We start from the raw sequence: 19,263 nt of genomic DNA on the forward strand, positions 1-19,263 counted from the left end.
AGTTTTGTGCTGCTGTATATATACGCATCATGTAAATACATCGTGTAAATAGTTTATACCCGTGACAATATCAAGGCAGTACTCCAGACGCGTAACTATAACAGCAATAAAGAAACATGTCGGACTAGAACCGCTACAGGTAAGACGCCATAAGCACCGGCTGAAACTTCTGCACGCAACGTACACTGATGTGACAGGCATTGACAAGCTAAAATACCTTAAAGCACCCCACTATATCTCAAACAAAAAAGACCACAGTTTCAAAATACGTGAAATTTTCTGCAAAACGAACTATATGAAGTTTTCTTTTTTTCCCCGCTGTATTTCTGAATGGAATAAGTTGCCAGTTGAAGTTGTGAGTGCTCCTTGGGATGTATTTTTAAGACTAATCAATGATTTGTGATTGCAATCTCCTTCCAAACCAATGGCCGCAGGCTGATTGTACTTTTTTCTTGTACTGTTATTCATGTACTTTTTTGTACTTTTTTATGTACTTTTTTATGTACCTTTTTTTTTTCTATCTTGATGCATTGCTCCTTTGTCATCCCTCCTTTTTGTGTGATAATATTCTCATGCTAGTGACTTTATGGTGTACCCACTTCCCTGCTATAATGCTTCGGCGCTGCAGGGTGTATTGTAAATAAATAAAAAAAAAGTTCCAAATGCTAAGTTTGGACTGCAGTCCTCAGTTTCAGTTTGCATTCACAGGCTGTGGAAAAAATTGGCTTTATCGTGCAATCGCCTGTTTGTATACTTTTGCTCACGGGTGTACATCTCTCTTGCTTCGGTGGGAAGTAAAGCAAAAAACACACAGACATTCTTTTTGTCTGTTTTATTATTTCTCTAAACTGCAGTTTGTCAATATTTCTTTTAGAAATTGAAATTGATTAATTAATTATAGATTGCAGGTTATAAAAAAACAATAATATACAGAAGGAGGTCCCATAGTCAATGACTGTATCGGGACCTCCTTATCTGTATCGGGAATTCAAGCAACAGATCACACTGATAACAGCTGTTATCTTGAATAATTGTGCAACTCATGTGTCACCATGAGCGACGTCACACTGCGGACACTAGTACGTAGGCGCAGGTACACGAGTACGTCACCGTCCGGTTTGGAGCACGGTTGCTGCGACGGAAAGGGAAAACGGTGTTCGGATTGAAATTTTGGACCTTTCTGCGGCGCGTAGCGATGTAATTCTTTGCAATCACGCATTGTGTGCTCTGCGCTTGTGGGCTCAAAATGGCCAGACCTGCTGAGGGGCTCTCTAAAGGGCCCCTTTTGAGCATGCATCAGAAACGCTTTTTCACGCTAATATATGAATCACACTGGCTGGGTGCACAGGAAAACATAGGATTGTAAAAAGATGTCTATGTGCATGAGGTTCACTGAATTGTTTGCGTGCATTTGGCCCCAACATTAGCCCTTAGGTGTGGTTTTCAGGGTAGCTTTTTTTTTTGTCATCATTCTCGGGAAGTGCATTGAGTAAGCATTGCACAACACTTTGAGTTGTTAGAAACTAGATAGAAATAGCGGGCACCACAAACGCAAACGGCATATACAGAGGTAAACAAGGTGAAGGTCAAGGGAACATTTGGTTATGGCGAGAAATAGCCAGAAGAGGAAACTGCCGTTAAAAAAATTTAATTGATGTATATAAATTGAACTAGTGCAACAAGGCAAGCTGGGAAGTGCACATGCATGTAGGCACTACGATGTTAACAAATGTGCCCTTCATGTGGCACACATTGCATATCCACCACTCTAGCTCGTCATGGGAGGCACTGCCCCATTGAGAAATGAATAGAAGTTCATTCTGCTGGATATAAAATATAGTTTGAGCGAGCAACACTGTGGGTGACATTGCGAAGCTGTGATGTAAGGTCACGCAGTGTTGCACTATGCGCTGGCGGCAACAACATTCATAATACACACCTACGTTTCACCCCATGCGGCGGCACACTCTATATGCATGTATATGTATGTTTATATGTTGTACATTTTCTAGTTACGTTTAATAGTATTTTGTTTCCTGTAAGTACCAGTGTCTAGGTGTATAAAATGTTTAGTGACACTAATGCCACTGTGTTCTATACTCAGCATGGACCCTGGTGGAGAAGGTGACAGGCCGACTGCTGCCAGCAGTGGACCCGAAGCACTGTTGGCTGGTGTGCAGGGCTGCGATGCTGAAGCAGCCGGTCTGGGAACAAGTGCTCGAGCCGAGGGGTTGTTGTGGGCAGCTGATGTGGAAATGGTGTCAGATCAGGCACCTGAGCTCCATGGCCTTGGCATATCTGTGTACAACCAGGCTGATCTGGAAAAAGGTGTTCTGGAGGAGATGGATCGCATTGCCCAGCGAAAGGAGGCCGAAGAGCTACGAAGGGCCACCGAGAAGAAGCTGCTGGCTGTACGTAAGGACATCACGTGAGTGTTTATTTCTTGACCTCCAGGTTTAGATCGGGCATTACCAGCTGCTGCTGCTGGCAGCATAGGGTGGCAGCAAAGTGTAGATTCACCATTGAAAGGACAACGCACAGCCCTTGTATACTTCTGCTGAATTGCCACAGATCACTTATGGAGGCACCACTAATGTAGTCGAGTTGCTATATATATTAGCGCGACAAATCTTGCCAGTGCTCATTGCTGCACCATTGGCAGAGGAGAGCAAAAGTAAATAATACAGATGTCAACTAATAATTTGCACTTGACATGGATTGCCATGAAAGTGAGTACTCGGGAGTCGGTAATGCCATATTTTCCTGAAATAAAGTGGCTTTATTCTGAAAGTGGCCAGAAAAGGTGTGCCATAATCTTGGATGTCACTTTTGAGGGCAGCTTCAAATTCGTGGGACTAGCGCAATATGCATCGGCATCTATGAAAGACAGCATTCTTGGGACAGTGGCAAGCCCCCAGTCTTGTCACAGTGCGGCAATGCTGCCAGCTGTTGATGCGTGTGGTGCCAGCAATGTGAAATATTGCGAAAATGAATGTATCTTCGGAAGTGATCAGAAGAATACAGCCCAAGTTTGTCAACATGATGCTGCACACACACATACACACTGGCTTTTGGCCTGGACAGTCCACAGCCATGATTTTCTAGCAATGCGTTTTATGCTCTTCCTTTTTGCAGTCAGTGGTCAGAGTGATGGTAGCACACATTGTCAGTGGGATCAGCCGCTCATGAAGGGTGGATGACAAGAGCAGTGCAGAATTGAGCAGAAGGCATCGCTACAAAATCTTTGCCTGTATCTCGACCATTGTCATGCTGTTGCTACAGATATACAAAAGTACAGTCAATGTGTGCACGGAATATTCATCGGCGACTATTAGACTCTCTTTAAGATGAACTCGAAGGGACCAAGAAAATTTGTTCGTCTTTATCAGTTGAATAATTGGCAACATGACCAGGTGCATCCAAATATCTTATTTGAGCACAGTAAATGAAGTAGACGTAAAGAGGGGGAAGAATGACTACAGTTGAACCTCGCAATAACGAAATCGGCAGGAAACGCGAAAAAATTTGCTGTCGCGAGAATTTCGTCGTTGCGAAAAGAGACAGCACAGATAGGTAATGCATCGCAGAACAAAACTTTACTGTCCAAATTCCGTTAGCTTACTTTGGAAGCTTTGCTCGAGGAAATAGAACCACATTGTTGACAGTACAAAGTGTGCCGCATGCGTTGACCAGCAGTGGCAGTAGTGCCGTAGCGCAGAATTTACAGTCAACTGCTTTCGGAGATGCGATCACTTGCCGAGATTTTGCGTAACTCGGCACCGGATGCAGAGCAACAGCGCATGCTGCAGCATTTCTCCAGTGCATGCTGTTGCCCATAGGCGCCGACGCGGCCGGTGCCGATCGCAAAAGTGATCGTATCTCGTGTACGCGAAGGCAAACGATCGAGATAACGGCCCTTTCGCGCAAATCTACATCCGGCATAGAATCCACACACGATGCCTGTCGGGTGGCACCAAAACCAGCGTTCTTGAAGCAAGGGATGCGTATTCCTGGACGATCGGTGAATCATGGCCCCGTGCGTGACACTCCATATGCCGCGATCGCCATCTTGAGCGCCATAAACAATGCCACATGGGTGGGACGTGGATTTCTTTGTTCTTGCTGCGATTTTCTCACCGACGTGCACATTACGCACTGCACTGCCGTGATCGGGGATTGTTGTTCGAAACGCGCGTCCAGTTTGCATTCAGTCTTGCCTCACGCGATTGGACTAGGCCTCGCCGAGTCGTCAACCGCGGGGAACGCAAAATGAACACGCGTTTCGAACAACAATCTCGCCTGGTAGGCGCGCAAACACCGTCGTCACATGTCGGTAGCAACGTGCATGCCGCTCATGGTGCCGCTTCAAACAGGCGATCAACAAACAAGATGGCGACCATGACGTGTTTCGAGCGCACTGATCGCTTCTGGTGCTTGGTCGTTCTTGGGAACGAAAATGGCGGCACCGACACAAGTGTAATGTGGTGGTATTTTACGCAATTTTAATGCAAAACAATCGCATTTGAGTACATTTTGGAGACTGCTAGCCTTACGCAATATGCGGAGTTATGTTCTGGCAAAGTTCGTTGATGCGGGATTGCAGTACAGCTACATTTTGTTGCCGAGAGGTACGAAATGCATTAAATCCTATGGGCGTTCGCCGGGGATACGAAAATGTTTCATTGTCGCGGGAATTCCCTTGTTGTGGTACTTCGTTATGGCGGGTTCCGACTGTAAAGCATTTATTTAGCTGAACTTAATAGAAAGCTGTTTTCAAGTGGTACTCTTGCTTGGTTTCATCCAGTCCGTGATGGATGTTTCGTGCTTCTATGCAAAGCAGCCTCAAACGATGTCATTTCACCTATTGTGCTTTCTGTGCTTTGTGCTGTTGGAAAAAGTTCACTAGGGAGTTCAAGCAGTCATCTGCCGCCTCACAGGTCATCGGTGCAGACTCCAAGCTAGCCGAATTACAAAGGAGTGTGCAGCAAAGCAAAGCAATCTAGACAAAAGTCTAGGTGACGTTGAGCGAAGTGGGGAAGGTGAAATGAGGCAAAGCATTACAGAGGAGGAAGGTAGCCGGAGGTGCACTGGGTTGACCTCCTCTGGCAGTTGCTGCAGGTTTCATCTGCAATACAGACGTACCGGGTTCGTCTCGTAATAACATTGTCCTCACACACCGTACGCTGTATGTGCGAGTCAAAGCGTGCGACGGTGAGCCGACGATGGCAGCTCAATCTCGCGTGCGCTAAGGAGGAAGAGGGGGGGGGGGGGAGCGCGCCGTCTTCTGTCGCGCACATGGCACCGGGGAGGGAATGTTGTACCTGGGTCGCGTGGGCTTTATCTTGAATGCGATCTGCTTTGAGGGCACAGTCTAGGCAGGTCATAGCTTTGTTTACGCTGTGGTCTCGTCGCTCAGTTCACGTCGAAGCGATAGACAGCGTGAATGTCACTTCACTCACTGCTGCTGCTGCGATTCCTCACTCCAGTGTTTTGAAAGTGAGCATCTGCGGTCATTGAGTGTGATGTGTTCGTGTTTGCCTGTCTGTGCTGACATCACGCTTGTTAATTTAGTTAGTAAGTGAATGTTTACAAGTGGGCTTTCACTCAGGCGCTTGCTGTTATGCAGCAAGCACCTGAGTAGAATGCTCCCAGGCACAGCGCATCGAGGCACCCTGGCCTCCAGGATCGGTAGCGGTGGCGGTCACTCTGAATGTTCGTCTTAACCGAAGAGCACGTCTGAGGTTCATCTTAAGGGATTTCTTTTGCATTGAGTCTATGAAAAAACAAACAAATGTTCCCATGTTGTTTATTATATGTGAGAATTCGGCTTAACCAAGTTCGTCTTAACGAGAGTTCATTCACTGTACTAGATTGACTGCGCTTAGACAGTTTTGGTTTCGAGGAGGCGCCGGTGGCGTATCAAAACAAAAATATTGCTATTTCTGCTCAACTTGGTGGCCATATTAGTGCACAATCGTGCAGTTGGAGTCCGAATTATTGAACAGTGCACTGTAAGGTGTCTGAAATTTTGGTCGTGCTTATATAGTACATTAAGTCTGTGAGGCCAATGACGGAGCTGTTCTGAATAATCAAGCATGTCTGCATTATCGATGTCTGAACAATTGGTTGATGACTGTAATTGAGAATATACAATGTATATTTTAATTCTGTGATAGCGCCGACAGGGGTCGCTCAGTGTTTGCTATCAGAAGCGGATAAGCAACTGCCAGCGTGTATAAGAAGCATGCACTGTTCCGAATAAAGCATTCTCTGTTCCGGAGCCCGCTGGTCTTCTTGCTCGTCACGCTGCGCGCCTGGGCGCGTCCCCGCCCGCACGTAGTACACAGCACATGGCGACGAGGATGGGATCGACATAAGTGGCTTCCCGGGATCGTGGCGGATGCTGACAACAAGCGCGCCTGGCAACCAGGCCAGGGCGGCGGAACCTCGAGGAAACAGCAACATGTCAAAGGTGGGAAGAATCGATTGCTTTGACGAGAAAGCCGAAAGTTTTGACTCGCACGTGGAACGGTTCGAGTTGTATGTGGAAGCAAATGAGGTAGCTGATAGCAAGAAATTAGCCGTATTCTTGACGGTCGTAGGACCGAAATCATACGAAATACTGAAAAACCTGCTCGTACACGATGCGCCGTCCAGTAAAACGTACAATGAAGCTAAAGTGGTTCTGAAAAACCATTACAGCCCCCGGAAAGCCATCGGAGCGGAACGGTGCAGATTCAACCACCGCGTACAGTTTGAACAAGAAAGCGTGACAGACTTCATACTCCAGCTGAAGAATTTAGCCAGAAGTTGCGCATTTGGAAACTTTCTTGACCAAGCCTTGAGGGACAGGCTCGTAGCGGGGCTGCGATGCGTGGACACCCAGCGGGAGCTGTTTGCGTCTGACGCCGGGGTTTTGACCTTTGAAGGGGCTTGCAAAATTGCTCTGAACTGCGAAATGGCATCGAAGCAGTCGCAACAAATTAGGTCTGAGGAAGCAGCTCGTCAGACGGACCTGACAGTGGAAAGCAGGCAAATAGGCAAGCTCTCCGGCCAACAACGCCCCGTCAGAGAGAACCGCAGGCGAGGAGTTGCGACAGAACCAATAGAATGTTCCCGATGTGGAAACAACCACTCGGAAAGAACATGTTGATACAGCAGGTACAAGTGCCACAACTGTGGCACGTCATCTCAGAACGATGTGCAGGCAGGGAACCGAACCATGCAAAGAACTAAATTGGGTGGACGACTTCACGGAAGAATCGGATAATGATTTGTAGATTTGTAGTATCACCAGCAACTAGTCCGTGTATTATGTTACCGTGGAGGTAGAGGGCCACAACGTGACCATGCAAATAGACACGGGTGCCTCAGTGACGGTGATGCCAATGGCAATCTATCAGCAGAACTGGGCACACCTGCCCCTGGAGGCGGTGGCTGATCCGTTAAGAACGTACACGGGTGAGCTTGTCCCAGTACTTGGTTCGGTTAACGTGCAAGTAAAATACAATAAGCAGACTTGTGTTCTTCCCCTGATGATAGTCGATGATGCAGGAAAGCAGTGGTCATGCCTATTGGGAAGAAACTGGCTGAGTCGACTAAAGGTAAATTGGAACGAAGTCGCTGCCATAAGGTCAGCAGACATTGTCACTGAGCTGAAACAGAAATTTGCGCCTGTTTTTTCGAAGCAGTGAGGACAAATTTCCGGGTTCAAAGCGCAAACACTAATAAAACCGGACAGCAAACCCGTGTTCTGCAGAGCACATAAGGTACCTTTCGCTCTTGTTGAACCAGTGGGAAATAAGCTGGATACTTGGGAGGAAGCCAGCGTCGTGAAGCGGGTAACATGGAACGATTGAGCAACACCCTTGGTTGCTGTGTCAAAGGACGGGGGGGCAGACGTCCGGTTGTGTGGTGACTATAAGCTCACTGTGAACCCCGTGCTGAAAACGGGGGATTACCCGCTTCCACTACCAGAAGACTTGTTCGCAGCTTTAGAGGGCTTGAGTGTTCTTTGCGTTTTGGATCTAGCCTCTGCATACCAGCAAGTAGAGCTATGTGAAGACTCCAAGTCACTCTTGACGATAAACACGCATAAAGGGCTCTTCCAATACCAGCGTCTGCCCTTTGGCATTGCAAGCGCTCCGGCAATATTCCAGTCGCTTATGGACAGAATTCTCAGGGGTATTCCTCATGTAGGGTGCTACTTTGATGATGTAATCATTAGGGTTACCACCACGTCGGACTGACGCGAATGGCTAGAACAAGTACTCCAGCGGTTTCAGGCTCACAATGTAACTCTTCAAGAGGAAAAATGCAAGTTTTTTTCAAAGGGAAGTTCGGTACCTGGGCCACCGGATATCTGCAGCCGGAATCCAGCCTTTGGGATCAAAAGTTAAAGCAATTATGGCTGCGCCAGAACCCTCAAACACAACGGAATTGAAATCATTCTTGTGCATGGTGACCTTTTATTCCAAGTTCCTGTCGAACTTGGCGACCGTGGCAGCACCGCTGTTTGCTCTTTTAAAGAAAGGCCTGCGGTGGCGCTGGTCCAAAGAATGTGCTGCTGCTTTCCACAAAACAAAGAAGCTGCACACGTCGAGCCCAGTACTCTGCTACTACAACCCAAAGCGACCACATGTACTCAGTTGCGATGCATCCCAGTATAGACTGGGCACAGTGATTTCGCATGTGCAACCAAACGGGGATGAAAGGCCCATTGCGTTTGCCTCTCGAACATTATCGGCATCGGAATGCGCTTACTTGAAAATTGAAAGAGAAGTGTTGGCCATAATATATGGATTGAAAAAGTTTCATCGATATCTGAATGGCTGTCGTTTTACGCTTTTCAAGGACCACCAGCCATTACTCGGAATTCTAGGTGCCTGCAAGCCGATACCAAATTTGGCCACTGCGCGCATGCAACGATGGGCGCTTATCTTGGCGGGATATCGTTAGGAGCTTAGGTATCGGAAAGGGTCCCAAATGGAAGTGCCCGATGCATTATCGAGATTGCCACTTCCAAGTCAAGCAAAGGATGAGGAGGTCGATTGTTTGGCAGTTTTTGAAACGACGCCGCTGTCAGCCAGAGATGTCGCCAAGGCTACCAGACAGGACAAAATGTTGTGCAAGGTTGCTGAACTTGCGCGTAGTGGATGGCCACTGCAAGTAGAAGCCGATCTGCGACCGTACCACACCAGACGAATGGAACTGTCGCTAGAGCAAGGATGCGTGACATGGGGTAGCAGGGTCGTGGCTCCGCCCAAACTGCAAGAATATGTGTTGGCATTACTGCATGCTGCGCACCCTGGAATAGTCCGAATGAAGATGTTAGCTCGCAGTCTAGTGTAGTGGACTGGGCTTGACGCAGCCATCGAAACCGTCGTGAAAAGTTGCAAAATCTGCCAAACAACGCAGAGTAGCGCTCCCCGCACCCTTTTGGAACCCTGGCCATTTCCCGCTCGCTGCTGGCAAAGAGTACACGTTGATTTTTTCGAGTGCGAAGGCGCTTCATTCTTGCTGTGTGTTGACTATTATTCGAAGTGGATTGATGTTTTTCACATGACGTCGACAATGGCCTTGGACACCACTGAACGGCTTCGTACCCTCTTTGCTGCATACGGGTTGCCAGAACAGCTAGTGTCAGATAATGGCCCCCAGTTTACAGCACGAGAGTTCAATGATTTTCTCGAGTCATGGGGAGTGCGTCAAACGTACAGCCCACCTTATCACCTGCAGGCTAATGGAGAGCTGAGAGGTGTGTGCAAACAGTAAAAAAAACCTCGCGTAAGCAACTACTCCATGATAGCGCTTCCGGCAGCCACAGGACGCTGCGACCATTTTTTGCCTGCCTATCGGACAACTCCATGCGCAGTAACGGGCCGCTCACCAACCGAACTGTTTCTAAAAAGGGCACCACATACAAAACTGTCGCTGCTAAAGCCATCATTTCAAGAAGACATGCTAAAGGGGCAACAAAAGTCCAAGGCTCAACGCGACCGAGGTCGCTCTCCATGGCGCTTCTTCACGGAAGGGGACTGCGTCTACATTAAAACGGTCAGAGGGGAGAAAACAGCGTGGACTGAAGGCCGAATAGTGAAGGTCATTAGCCCTGTCACGTACTTGGTGGACACGATGAGCAAAGTGCATTTCATTCACATTGATCATCTGCGTCTGGCCAGTTATTCCCAGCACGCAGATACGTCTACCCCATGCCAGTCATCCCAGCCAGCCATTCCAGAGCACCTGCCGTACGCAGGCCCCCAGACAGTCCCGGTGGGTATGCCTGGGAGCACGATGGGTGTGCACGAGCGAGACCAGCCCATGGAGGTAGACCGTCAGCCAGTGGGTCAACGCATCTTCAAATAAATCCAGAGGCTGAGGCAACCGTTCAGCCCACGACCCCCACACCAGCATGGCCCCTATGCCAGGCACCCGTCCAGCCCATGTCACCCAAGCCCCCTGCCGTACCACGTAGAAGTTCACGACAGCGGCACCAACCTGTTCATTAAGAGTCGGAGGACTTTCGCAAAGGAACCTAATTTGTGGGGGAAGGAATGTGATAGCGCCGACAGGCGTCGCTCAGTGTTTGTTATCAGAAGCGGATAAGCAACCGCCAGCGTGTATAAGAAGCACGCGCTGTTCCGAATAAAGCATTCTCTGTTCCGGAGCCCGCTGGTCTTCTTGCTTGTCACGCTGCGCGCCTGGGCGCATCCCCGTCCGCATGTAGTACACAACAAATTCTTTGTTTATTAGTGAAATACTGCAGGCCTTGGAAGGCCCAAGCAGGAGGGGTAAAATACATATATAACAATGCAGAACATGTTGAATCGAAGTACAACACAAACATAGTGCGACAAGCATGATAGAAAGGTAAAATGTTACATTATACAAACAGTACAACAAAATCAGTTTATGCAACACAGCTTCACTAGTGCAAAAGTACAAGTTATTAATAAACTAGAAAAACAACAGCAACAATAACAATAAAGGGTTCATGAGGGAGCAGGTTCAACAACAGGTTAATCAAACTTGAAAAACTCTGCCAATTTAATTAGATATATGTTCATTCGACTCAATGCTGGTCTATTCTTTATTGGGCAGGTGGCGTCTGTAATAACTAAATTTTTCACTGCCATATACATGGCAGTAAAAAAGGGAAAAAAATTACTTGTGAAGCAGCGACAAACTCGGCACCAGCAGGTAGGGCGCAGCCAGCGAACGAACTGGGTACGTCCCCCGCGATGGCAACGGGGCTTTTCAGCCTGCTGATCTTCTTCGTCACAATCACCCCCGGAATTGAAGAGTAGCCATCCTGGCGACCTAGGAAGAGGTGGGCGGATCGTAATACTGCTTCAGCCAGTCATTGTGCACAGTCTCTCGCCCCCGATGACGCAGATCGGAAGATGGTGATATAGGTTCGACCACGTAGTTAACTGGTGATGTTTGTGCAACCAGGCGGTAGGGTCCGTGGTACTTCGGGAGGAGCTTGGACGAAAGGCCTGGAGCAGCAACAGGCGGGACCCAAAGCCACACAAGTGAGTCAACGGGGAAGGGGTGAGAGGGAGGATTGAGGTCATGGCATTCTTTTTGGCGGCACTGTTGAGCAGACGTCAAAGAACGGGCCAGTAGGCAGCATTTCTCGGCATGCTGAGCAATCGTAGAAACAGGTAAGTATTCAGCAGGGTCCGGCCGGTACGGGAGAACCATATCAATGGTGCTGGTGGGATGGCGGCCGTAAAGCAGAAAAAATGGTGAGAATCCGGTAGTGGCTTGAGAGGCAGTGTTATAGGCGTAAATGACAAACGGAAGTACAAGGTTCCAGTTGGAGTGCTCAGATGCAACATACATTGATAGCATGTCACCAAGAGTTCTGTTGAATCGTTCTGTTAAGCCATTGGTCTGTGGATGATAAGCAGTAGTAGTGCGGTGAATAATTTGGCATTTAGATAGGAGTGACTGCAGGACATCTGAGAGGAATACGCGGCCCCGATCGCTCAACAGTTCATGAGGTGCGCCATGGCGGAGAACGAAGTTGTTGAGACTTAACGAGGCGATGTCTTTTGCTGATGCGGCAGGCAAGGCGGCGGTTTCAGCATACCGTGTCAAATGATCTACGGCGACAACAATCCATCGGTTGCCAGCGCCAGTAGATGGAAGAGGCCCATATATATCAATGCCGACACGGTCGAATGGCTGAGCTGGGCAGGGAAGTCTTTGGAGAGGTGCGGTGGAGAGATGCAGGACACATTTGCATCGCTGGCAGGCAATGCAGGAGCATACGTATTTGTGGACGAAGGTGTACATTTCTCGCCAATAATATTGTAGGCGAAGCCGTGTGTAAGTTTTGACACTCCGCCATGACCACACTGTGGGTCAGAATGAAAAGCGGAGCAGAACTTTTGTCGTAGGTGGCGAGGCACTACTAAGAGCCATTTGCGGCCGTCATTGTGGAGTTGTGGCGGTATAAAAGTCCGTCCCGGATTGCGAAATGCTGCGCCTGTCGGCGTAGCGCTCGAGGTGCCGAAGTTGCCGGAGGATTTGACAAAAAGTCGAACATCATGACGATCCATGGGTCTTTTCATTGCTCCGATGCCATGTCCAGGATGTCAAGTGGTGAGATGTCATGTCTGTCGGTAGAAGTGCTGCTGTCTGAAGTAACTGGGGAGTGCGAGAGGGCATCGGTGTCGGCGTGTTTGCGTCCAGAGCGATCGACGACACGGATATCATATTCCTGGATTCGGAGGGCCCACCGAGCGAGGCGGCCCGACGGGTCCCTTCGGTTGGACAACTGGCAAAGAGCGTGATGATCCGTCACCACGTCAAAGCGTTGACCGTAGAGATATGGACGAAATTTTTGAGGAGCCCATACGATACCCAGGCACTCTTTTTCTGTTATTGAGTAATTGGCCTCAGGTTTCCTGAGGGCACGACTGGCATAGGCGACTACGTATTCGGCATTAGTGTTCTTGCTTTGTGCGAGCATGGCACTAAGGCCGACACCACAGGCGTCAGTGTGAAGTTCTGTAGGTGCGCTGAGGTCAAAATGGCGCAAAAGTGGCCGAGACGTGTGTAGGTAACGAAGAGTCGTAAAGGCATCATCAGAGGCTTCCGACCAAGCAGAAAGTTCATTGTCGCCTTGGAGAAGTTGGTTTAGTGGTGCGATCACAGTAGCGAAATTGCGAACGAAGTCGAAAATAAGAGCATAGGCCACTGAAGCTGCGTAGTGCTTTCAAGTTAGTGGGCTTTGGAAATTCGGATACGGCGCGAAGTTTAGCAGGATCAGGAAGAATGCCTTCTTTGGAGACAACGTGGCCTAATATAGTCAGTTTTCGAGCTGCAAATCGGCACTTTTTTAAGTTAAGCTGGAGACCAGCATTCCGGATACAGGACAAAACTTGATGTAAACGCCGAAGATGGGTGGGAAAATCAGGAGAAAAGACGACAACGTCGTCGAGGTAGCAGAGGTAAGTATGCCACTTTGGGCCACGTAGGATGCCGTCCATCATGCGTTCGAAGATGGCGGGCGCATTGCACAGACCGAACGGCATTACAGTGAATTCATACAAGCCGTCTGGTGTTACAAACGCGGTTTTCGAACAGTCAGCGTCAGCCATGGGCACCTGCCAGTAGCCAGAGCGGAGATCTAAGGAGGAAAAAAAAACTCCGCTCCTTGCAAACAGTCAAGTGCGTCGTCAATACGTGGCAACGGGTATACATCCTTTCGGGTAATCTTGTTAAGCCTTCGATAATCGGCGCAAAATCGTATGGTGCCGTCTTTCTTTTTAACTAGGACGACTGGTGATGCCCAAGGACTACTAGAAGGCTGGATGTCACCGCGATTGAGCATATCGTTCACCTGGTCATTGATAACGCGTCCTTCAGTCGCCGATACTCGGTATGGACGCTGTCGAATTGGTGCATGGCTGTTAGTGTCGATAGTGTGCGAAACAGTCGTGCGGCCGAGTGATGTTGCTTGGCAGTCAAAAGACGAAGAGAAGCCTTGGAACATGCGAAGAAGTTCGTCGCGCTGTGTCGTGGTAAGGTCACTGGCAATAGCTGGCGTAAAAGAACGCGGCAGTGACTGAGAAGGCGATGCCTCGAGAGCAGCAAGATAAGTGGAGTCGTCCATCGTGTCAAATATTGAAAATGAGGTCAGTGGCTCTGCTTTACCAAGGCTTTCACGGCGGCGTAAAGTAATTGGTTCAGCCGATGGGTTGGAGACGCACATGAGAGAGGCGCCAGCTTTGAACTCGAGGATGGTGAACGGCAGTGGTAGTGAACGGCGGCGAACTAAGAGTTCGGACGGAGTGAAGAGTACTGTGCCATCATCTACAGATTCGCAAGAGATACTGACAAGACTGGAAGACCAGGCAGGTATAACGGTGTCTTCTGAAACAGCTATTTTGCGACAGTGGTCCTTATGGTGAGTGATAATATCGCTCGAAAACTGAAACAGCTCGATTTCAGCGTGGGCGCAGTCAATGATAGCATGATGTGTGGAGAGAAAGTCCCAACCTAATATGACGTCGTGTGAACATGATGGCAACACGATGAATTCTATGATATAGAGGACCTCCTGAATTATGACACGAGCAGTGCAGGCGCCGGATGGCTCGACGTGCTGCGCGTTGGCAGTTCGAAGAGACAGTCCAGAAAGCGGCGTCGTCACATTTCCAATCTTGCGCAAATACGGGCGTCTATCGCTGAAAGTGCAGCGCCAATGTCGACAAGTGCTAGCGTCAATGTTCCTTCGATTGCGACTTCAGTAACATTCTTCGGGGAAGTGTGAGGCCTTATACCTTTCGCTGGCACCGCAGTCCTTGCCTCCTGAACTGCAATATTTAGTTTTCCTGGCGCAAAGGGCTCCGCCGCCGGTGCATGGGGGAAAGCGAGCGACGGCGAGGAGAAGGGGAATGGCGAGCGACAGAGAATGCGGTGTCGACGGGAGAAGGAGATTCAAAGGCGTCTGAATAGTTGCGTCGTTGTTGGAAACGTGGCGCATACGGACGCACATTGTTCGGGACGTTCAGTGTAAGCAGGCGACAGTGACGTGCCACGTGTCCAGCACGGCCACAATAAAAACAAATCGGACGGTTGTCTTTCGTGTGCCAATGGTCTTGAGGTCGTGCATAGTTCACCAGTGGACGGACTGGAGGGGATACGGGTGGGCGCAAAGGTGGGTGAAGGGGCCCATAGGTCTGTGGTGCAGGTCTCATCGCGACTTTGGCGTATGTCCGGGGAGCGGCCGTCGGAGCCTGGTGAAGAGAAGGCAAAATGTGGTCGGCTACCTGCTCCTTGATGACAGATTGGAGAGCGCGCGCCAACAGAGTACTCAGCTGGCCGTGTGCAAGTGCAATCAAGGAAAGCTGACGAGCCACCTCTTCACGGATGATCTCCGTGATCTGTAGCAGCAGCGAAGTGTTATCCGGGGCAGCAGCCAAGCTCGACGTTGAAGTGGCCTGAGGTGTAGATTGACGGATGGCTATGCGTTGTTTGCGCAGTTCGTCAAAGCTTTGACACAGACTGACGGGTTCAGAGACTGTCGATGGATTTTTCGCCAACAGCATCTGGAAGGCGTCTTCAATGCCTTTTAAGATATGGCGGATCTTCTCGGTATCAGGCATTGCGACGTCAACGCGATTGCAGAGGTCGACAACATCTTCTATATAGCTCGTAAATGTCTCCCCGCACTGTTGCGCACGGCCACGCAAACGTTGCTCGGCGCGAAGCTTGCGAACCGTGGGGCGCCCAAATACCTCTGTCACGGTAGTCTTGAAGGCCGTTCATGTCGTCAAATCACGTTCGTGGTTGCGGTGCCACACGCTGGCGACACCGCTCAAATAAAACGACACGTAATTAAGTTTTTTGGTGTCGTTACCGCAACGGGCCGGTGCAGACCACGGTAGTCACCGGGGCAGCGGGTTGTGGTTGTGGTGGTCCTTCTTCTGGCATTATGAAGACGGGCTGCAGTGTCCGATTACGAAGTTCCACAATTGTGGTTGTACCCAGCACCTCCACCAATTGTAAAGGGGGTTTATTCGGCTCGTAGAGCAGCAGCAACAAACTCAGCACCAGCAGGTAGGGCGCAGCCAGCGAACGAACTGGGCACGTACCACGCGATGGCAACGGTGCTTTTCAGCCTGCCGATCTTCTTCGTCACAGTGGGTATACACTTAAAGGTGTGGGCTATATGAAAAAGTTCTAAGCGTTTGAAGATAGAAGGCAAATTTATGGAATTACATAAGCATGAGATCTTCGAATTCTATATCTGTAAGAATCAATTTATTCAGTTGGCCCCGCAACTGATAACAGACTCTTTATTGTTGATACATGTACTTAGTTCTGGTGTAAGGAATTAGCGAATGCTGTTCATGATGATTAGGGTAGTGTGACTCATTCGGATGCATGGAAGCTAACCCTGAAATACAGTTAAACATCAATATGAGAGAGTCGGTAAAATCGGCGCTTTACTTTGTTATTAAAATTTTGTTATATTTAAATTTGACCTTTTTATGCAAATAAGTATGTCGCCGACAGATTTTTCTTGCACAAAATGGTCCATAATGTTTTTCGTATTATCGGACAATAGAAAAAAAATTGTGGCAGAACCCATCTCAGTATGACTGTCAACGGTAATGCATTAGCTTGGATTCAATATAGCGACACAACGTATTGCCACCGTTTAAACAAATTACAGCAAAACCTCGTTATAATGAAGTTGAAAGGGGATTCTAAGTACTTCGCTATAACCATTAGTTCGTTATAGCCACTATCCATTTCTACCACAATTGGCAAGCAAGAGAGTGTGTCATCGTCATCATCATCAGCCTGGTTACGCCCACTGCAGGGCAAAGGTCTCTCCCATACTTCTCCAACTACCCCGGTCATGTACTAATTGTGGCCATGTCGTCCCTGCAAACTTCTTAATATCATCCTTCCACTTAACTTTCTGCTGCCCCCTGCTACGCTTCCCTTCCCTTGGAATCCAGTCCGTAGCCCTTAATGACCATCGGTTATCTTCCCTCCTCATTACATGTCCTGCTCATGCCCATTTCTTTTTCTTCATTTCAACCAAGATGTCATCAACTCGCGTTTGTTCCCTCACCCAATCTGCTCTTTTCTTATCCCTTAAGTTCCACCCATCATTCTTCTTTCCACAGCTCGTTGCGTCGTCCTCAGTTTAAGTAGAACTCTTTTTGTAAGCGTCCTCTAGGTTTCTGCCCTGTAGGTGAGTACTGGTAAGACACAGCTATTATATACTTTTCTCTTGAGGGGTAATGGCAACCTGCTGTTCATGATCTTAGAATGCCTGCCAAACGCACCCCAGCCTATTCTTATTGTTCTGATTATTGCAGTCTCATGATTCGGATCCGCGGTCACTACCTGCCCTAAGTAGATGTATTCTCTTACCACTTCCAGTGCCCCGCTACCTATCGTAAACTGCTGTTCTCTTCCGAGACTATTAAACATAACTTTAGTTTGCTGCAGATTAATTTTTAGACCCACCCTTCTGCTTTGCCTTTCCAGGTCAGTGAGCATGCATTGCAATTGGTCCCCTGAGTTACTAAGTAAGGCAATAACATCAGTGAATTGCAAGTTACTAAGGAATTCTGCATTAACTCTTATCCCCAATTGTTCCCAATCCAAGTCTCTGAATACGTCGTGTAAACATGCTGTGAATAGCATTGGAGAGATCGTATGTCCCTGCCTGACGCTTTTCTTTATTGGGGTTTTGTTGCTTTTTTATGGAGGACTACGGTGGCTGTGGAGCCGCTGTAGATATCTTTCAGCATTCTTACATACGGCTCGTTTACACCCTGATTCCGTAATGCCTCCATAACTGCCGAGGTTTCGACTGAATCAAATGCTTTCTTGTAATGAATGAAAGCTATATATAGGGGTTGGTTATATTCCGCACATTTCTCTATCACCTGATTGATAGTGTGAATATGGTCTATTGCTGAGTAGCCTTTACGGAATCGTGCCTGGTCCTTTGGTTGACAGAAGTCTAAGGTGTCCCTGATTCTATTTGCGATTACCGTAGTGAATACTTTGTAGGCAACAGACTGATCAGTCTGTAATTTTTCAAGTCATTGGCGTCCGCTTTCTTACAGATTAGGATTATGTTAGCGTTCTTCCATTCAACAAATCTGCTGTTACCTGATCCTCCCCAGCTACCTTCCCCTTTGCATAGCTCCCAAGGCTTTCTTTACTTCTTCTGTCGTTATTTGGGGGATTTCAAATTTCTCTAGAGTATTCTCTCCTCCATTATCGTCGTGGGAGCCACTGGTACTGTATAAATCTCTATAGAACTCCTCAGCCACTTGAACTATCTCATGCATATTAGTAATGATATTGCCGGCTTTGTCTCCTAACGCATGCATCTGATTCTTGCCAATTCCTATTTTCTTCACAGCTTTTAGGCTTCCTCCATTTCTGAGTTCAATTCTATCCATATTATACTTCTTTATGTCAGCCGTCTTACGCTTGTTGATTAACTTCGATTATTCTGCCAGTTCTATTCTAGCTGTAGGGTTAGAGGCTTTCATACGTTGGCGTGTCTTCATCTCTCGTACTGTGCTTTGACCACACCAACCGCCGTGGGCCCCAGGCCACGCGGTGAAGCCGGATTACAGGAGACGGGAGCTATGCGGGAAAACAACGTATCAGGGGACACTTGAGAGTTGTGTATCTCCCCAGTGTTTATGTGCAAGTGTGTCAAGTATTAGCATATGACTATGCATTATGAGTATCCGCTATAGACGCATTGACCAAATTCATGGCATGTGCATGAATATCTGGTGACATGGAAAACCTGGAAAAGTTGGGGAATTGTCAGGGAAATTTCGTTCAAAATGAGCAAAGTCAAAGAAAATGACGAAGTGCTGAATTTGCAAATACATGTGCTGAATTGCACAACGAAAGGATGCATTTGTAGTAGAAGTACAGCAACGAAAGCGACATGACAACGCCTGCCATGTAGTGAAGCATCTTGTACGTTGGGCTGAAGCATATTGATAGTGCCAGGGTCAAACCTGACATGTAGAGTACATGCCAGTGATGAGCTGAGCACTCTTTTTACGTTGAGCTCTTGTCAAAGTGGTTTGCGATGCACATGGGGTGTGACAGCGTGCAGAGGGACCGGAGTCAGAGGAAGGGGCTGAAAGTACCACAGAACTAAAGTACATGGCTGTGGTAACTGCTGCACTAAGCACTTTGTTACACTACTAAAAGCTGGTCATATGTAGGTCAGATTGGGTA

The 19,263-nt window shown here is 48.2% G+C and overlaps 1 protein-coding gene across 4 annotated transcripts in view; it reads left to right on the top strand.

Moving 5' to 3' along the window:
• LOC139048620 (DNA excision repair protein ERCC-6-like) overlaps nt 1-19,263 on the top strand; it is a 374,291-nt gene that overhangs the window by 10,976 nt on the left and 344,052 nt on the right. For all 4 annotated transcript variants that reach the window (XM_070523067.1, XM_070523070.1, XM_070523068.1 and 1 more), the window contains exon 2: nt 2,105-2,428. In XM_070523067.1, the coding sequence (XP_070379168.1) occupies nt 2,105-2,428 (324 nt within the window). The remainder of the gene's footprint in view (nt 1-2,104; nt 2,429-19,263) is intronic.

This window comes from Dermacentor albipictus, chromosome 8, assembly GCF_038994185.2.
Source record: "Dermacentor albipictus isolate Rhodes 1998 colony chromosome 8, USDA_Dalb.pri_finalv2, whole genome shotgun sequence".
NCBI lineage: Eukaryota > Metazoa > Arthropoda > Arachnida > Ixodida > Ixodidae > Dermacentor > Dermacentor albipictus.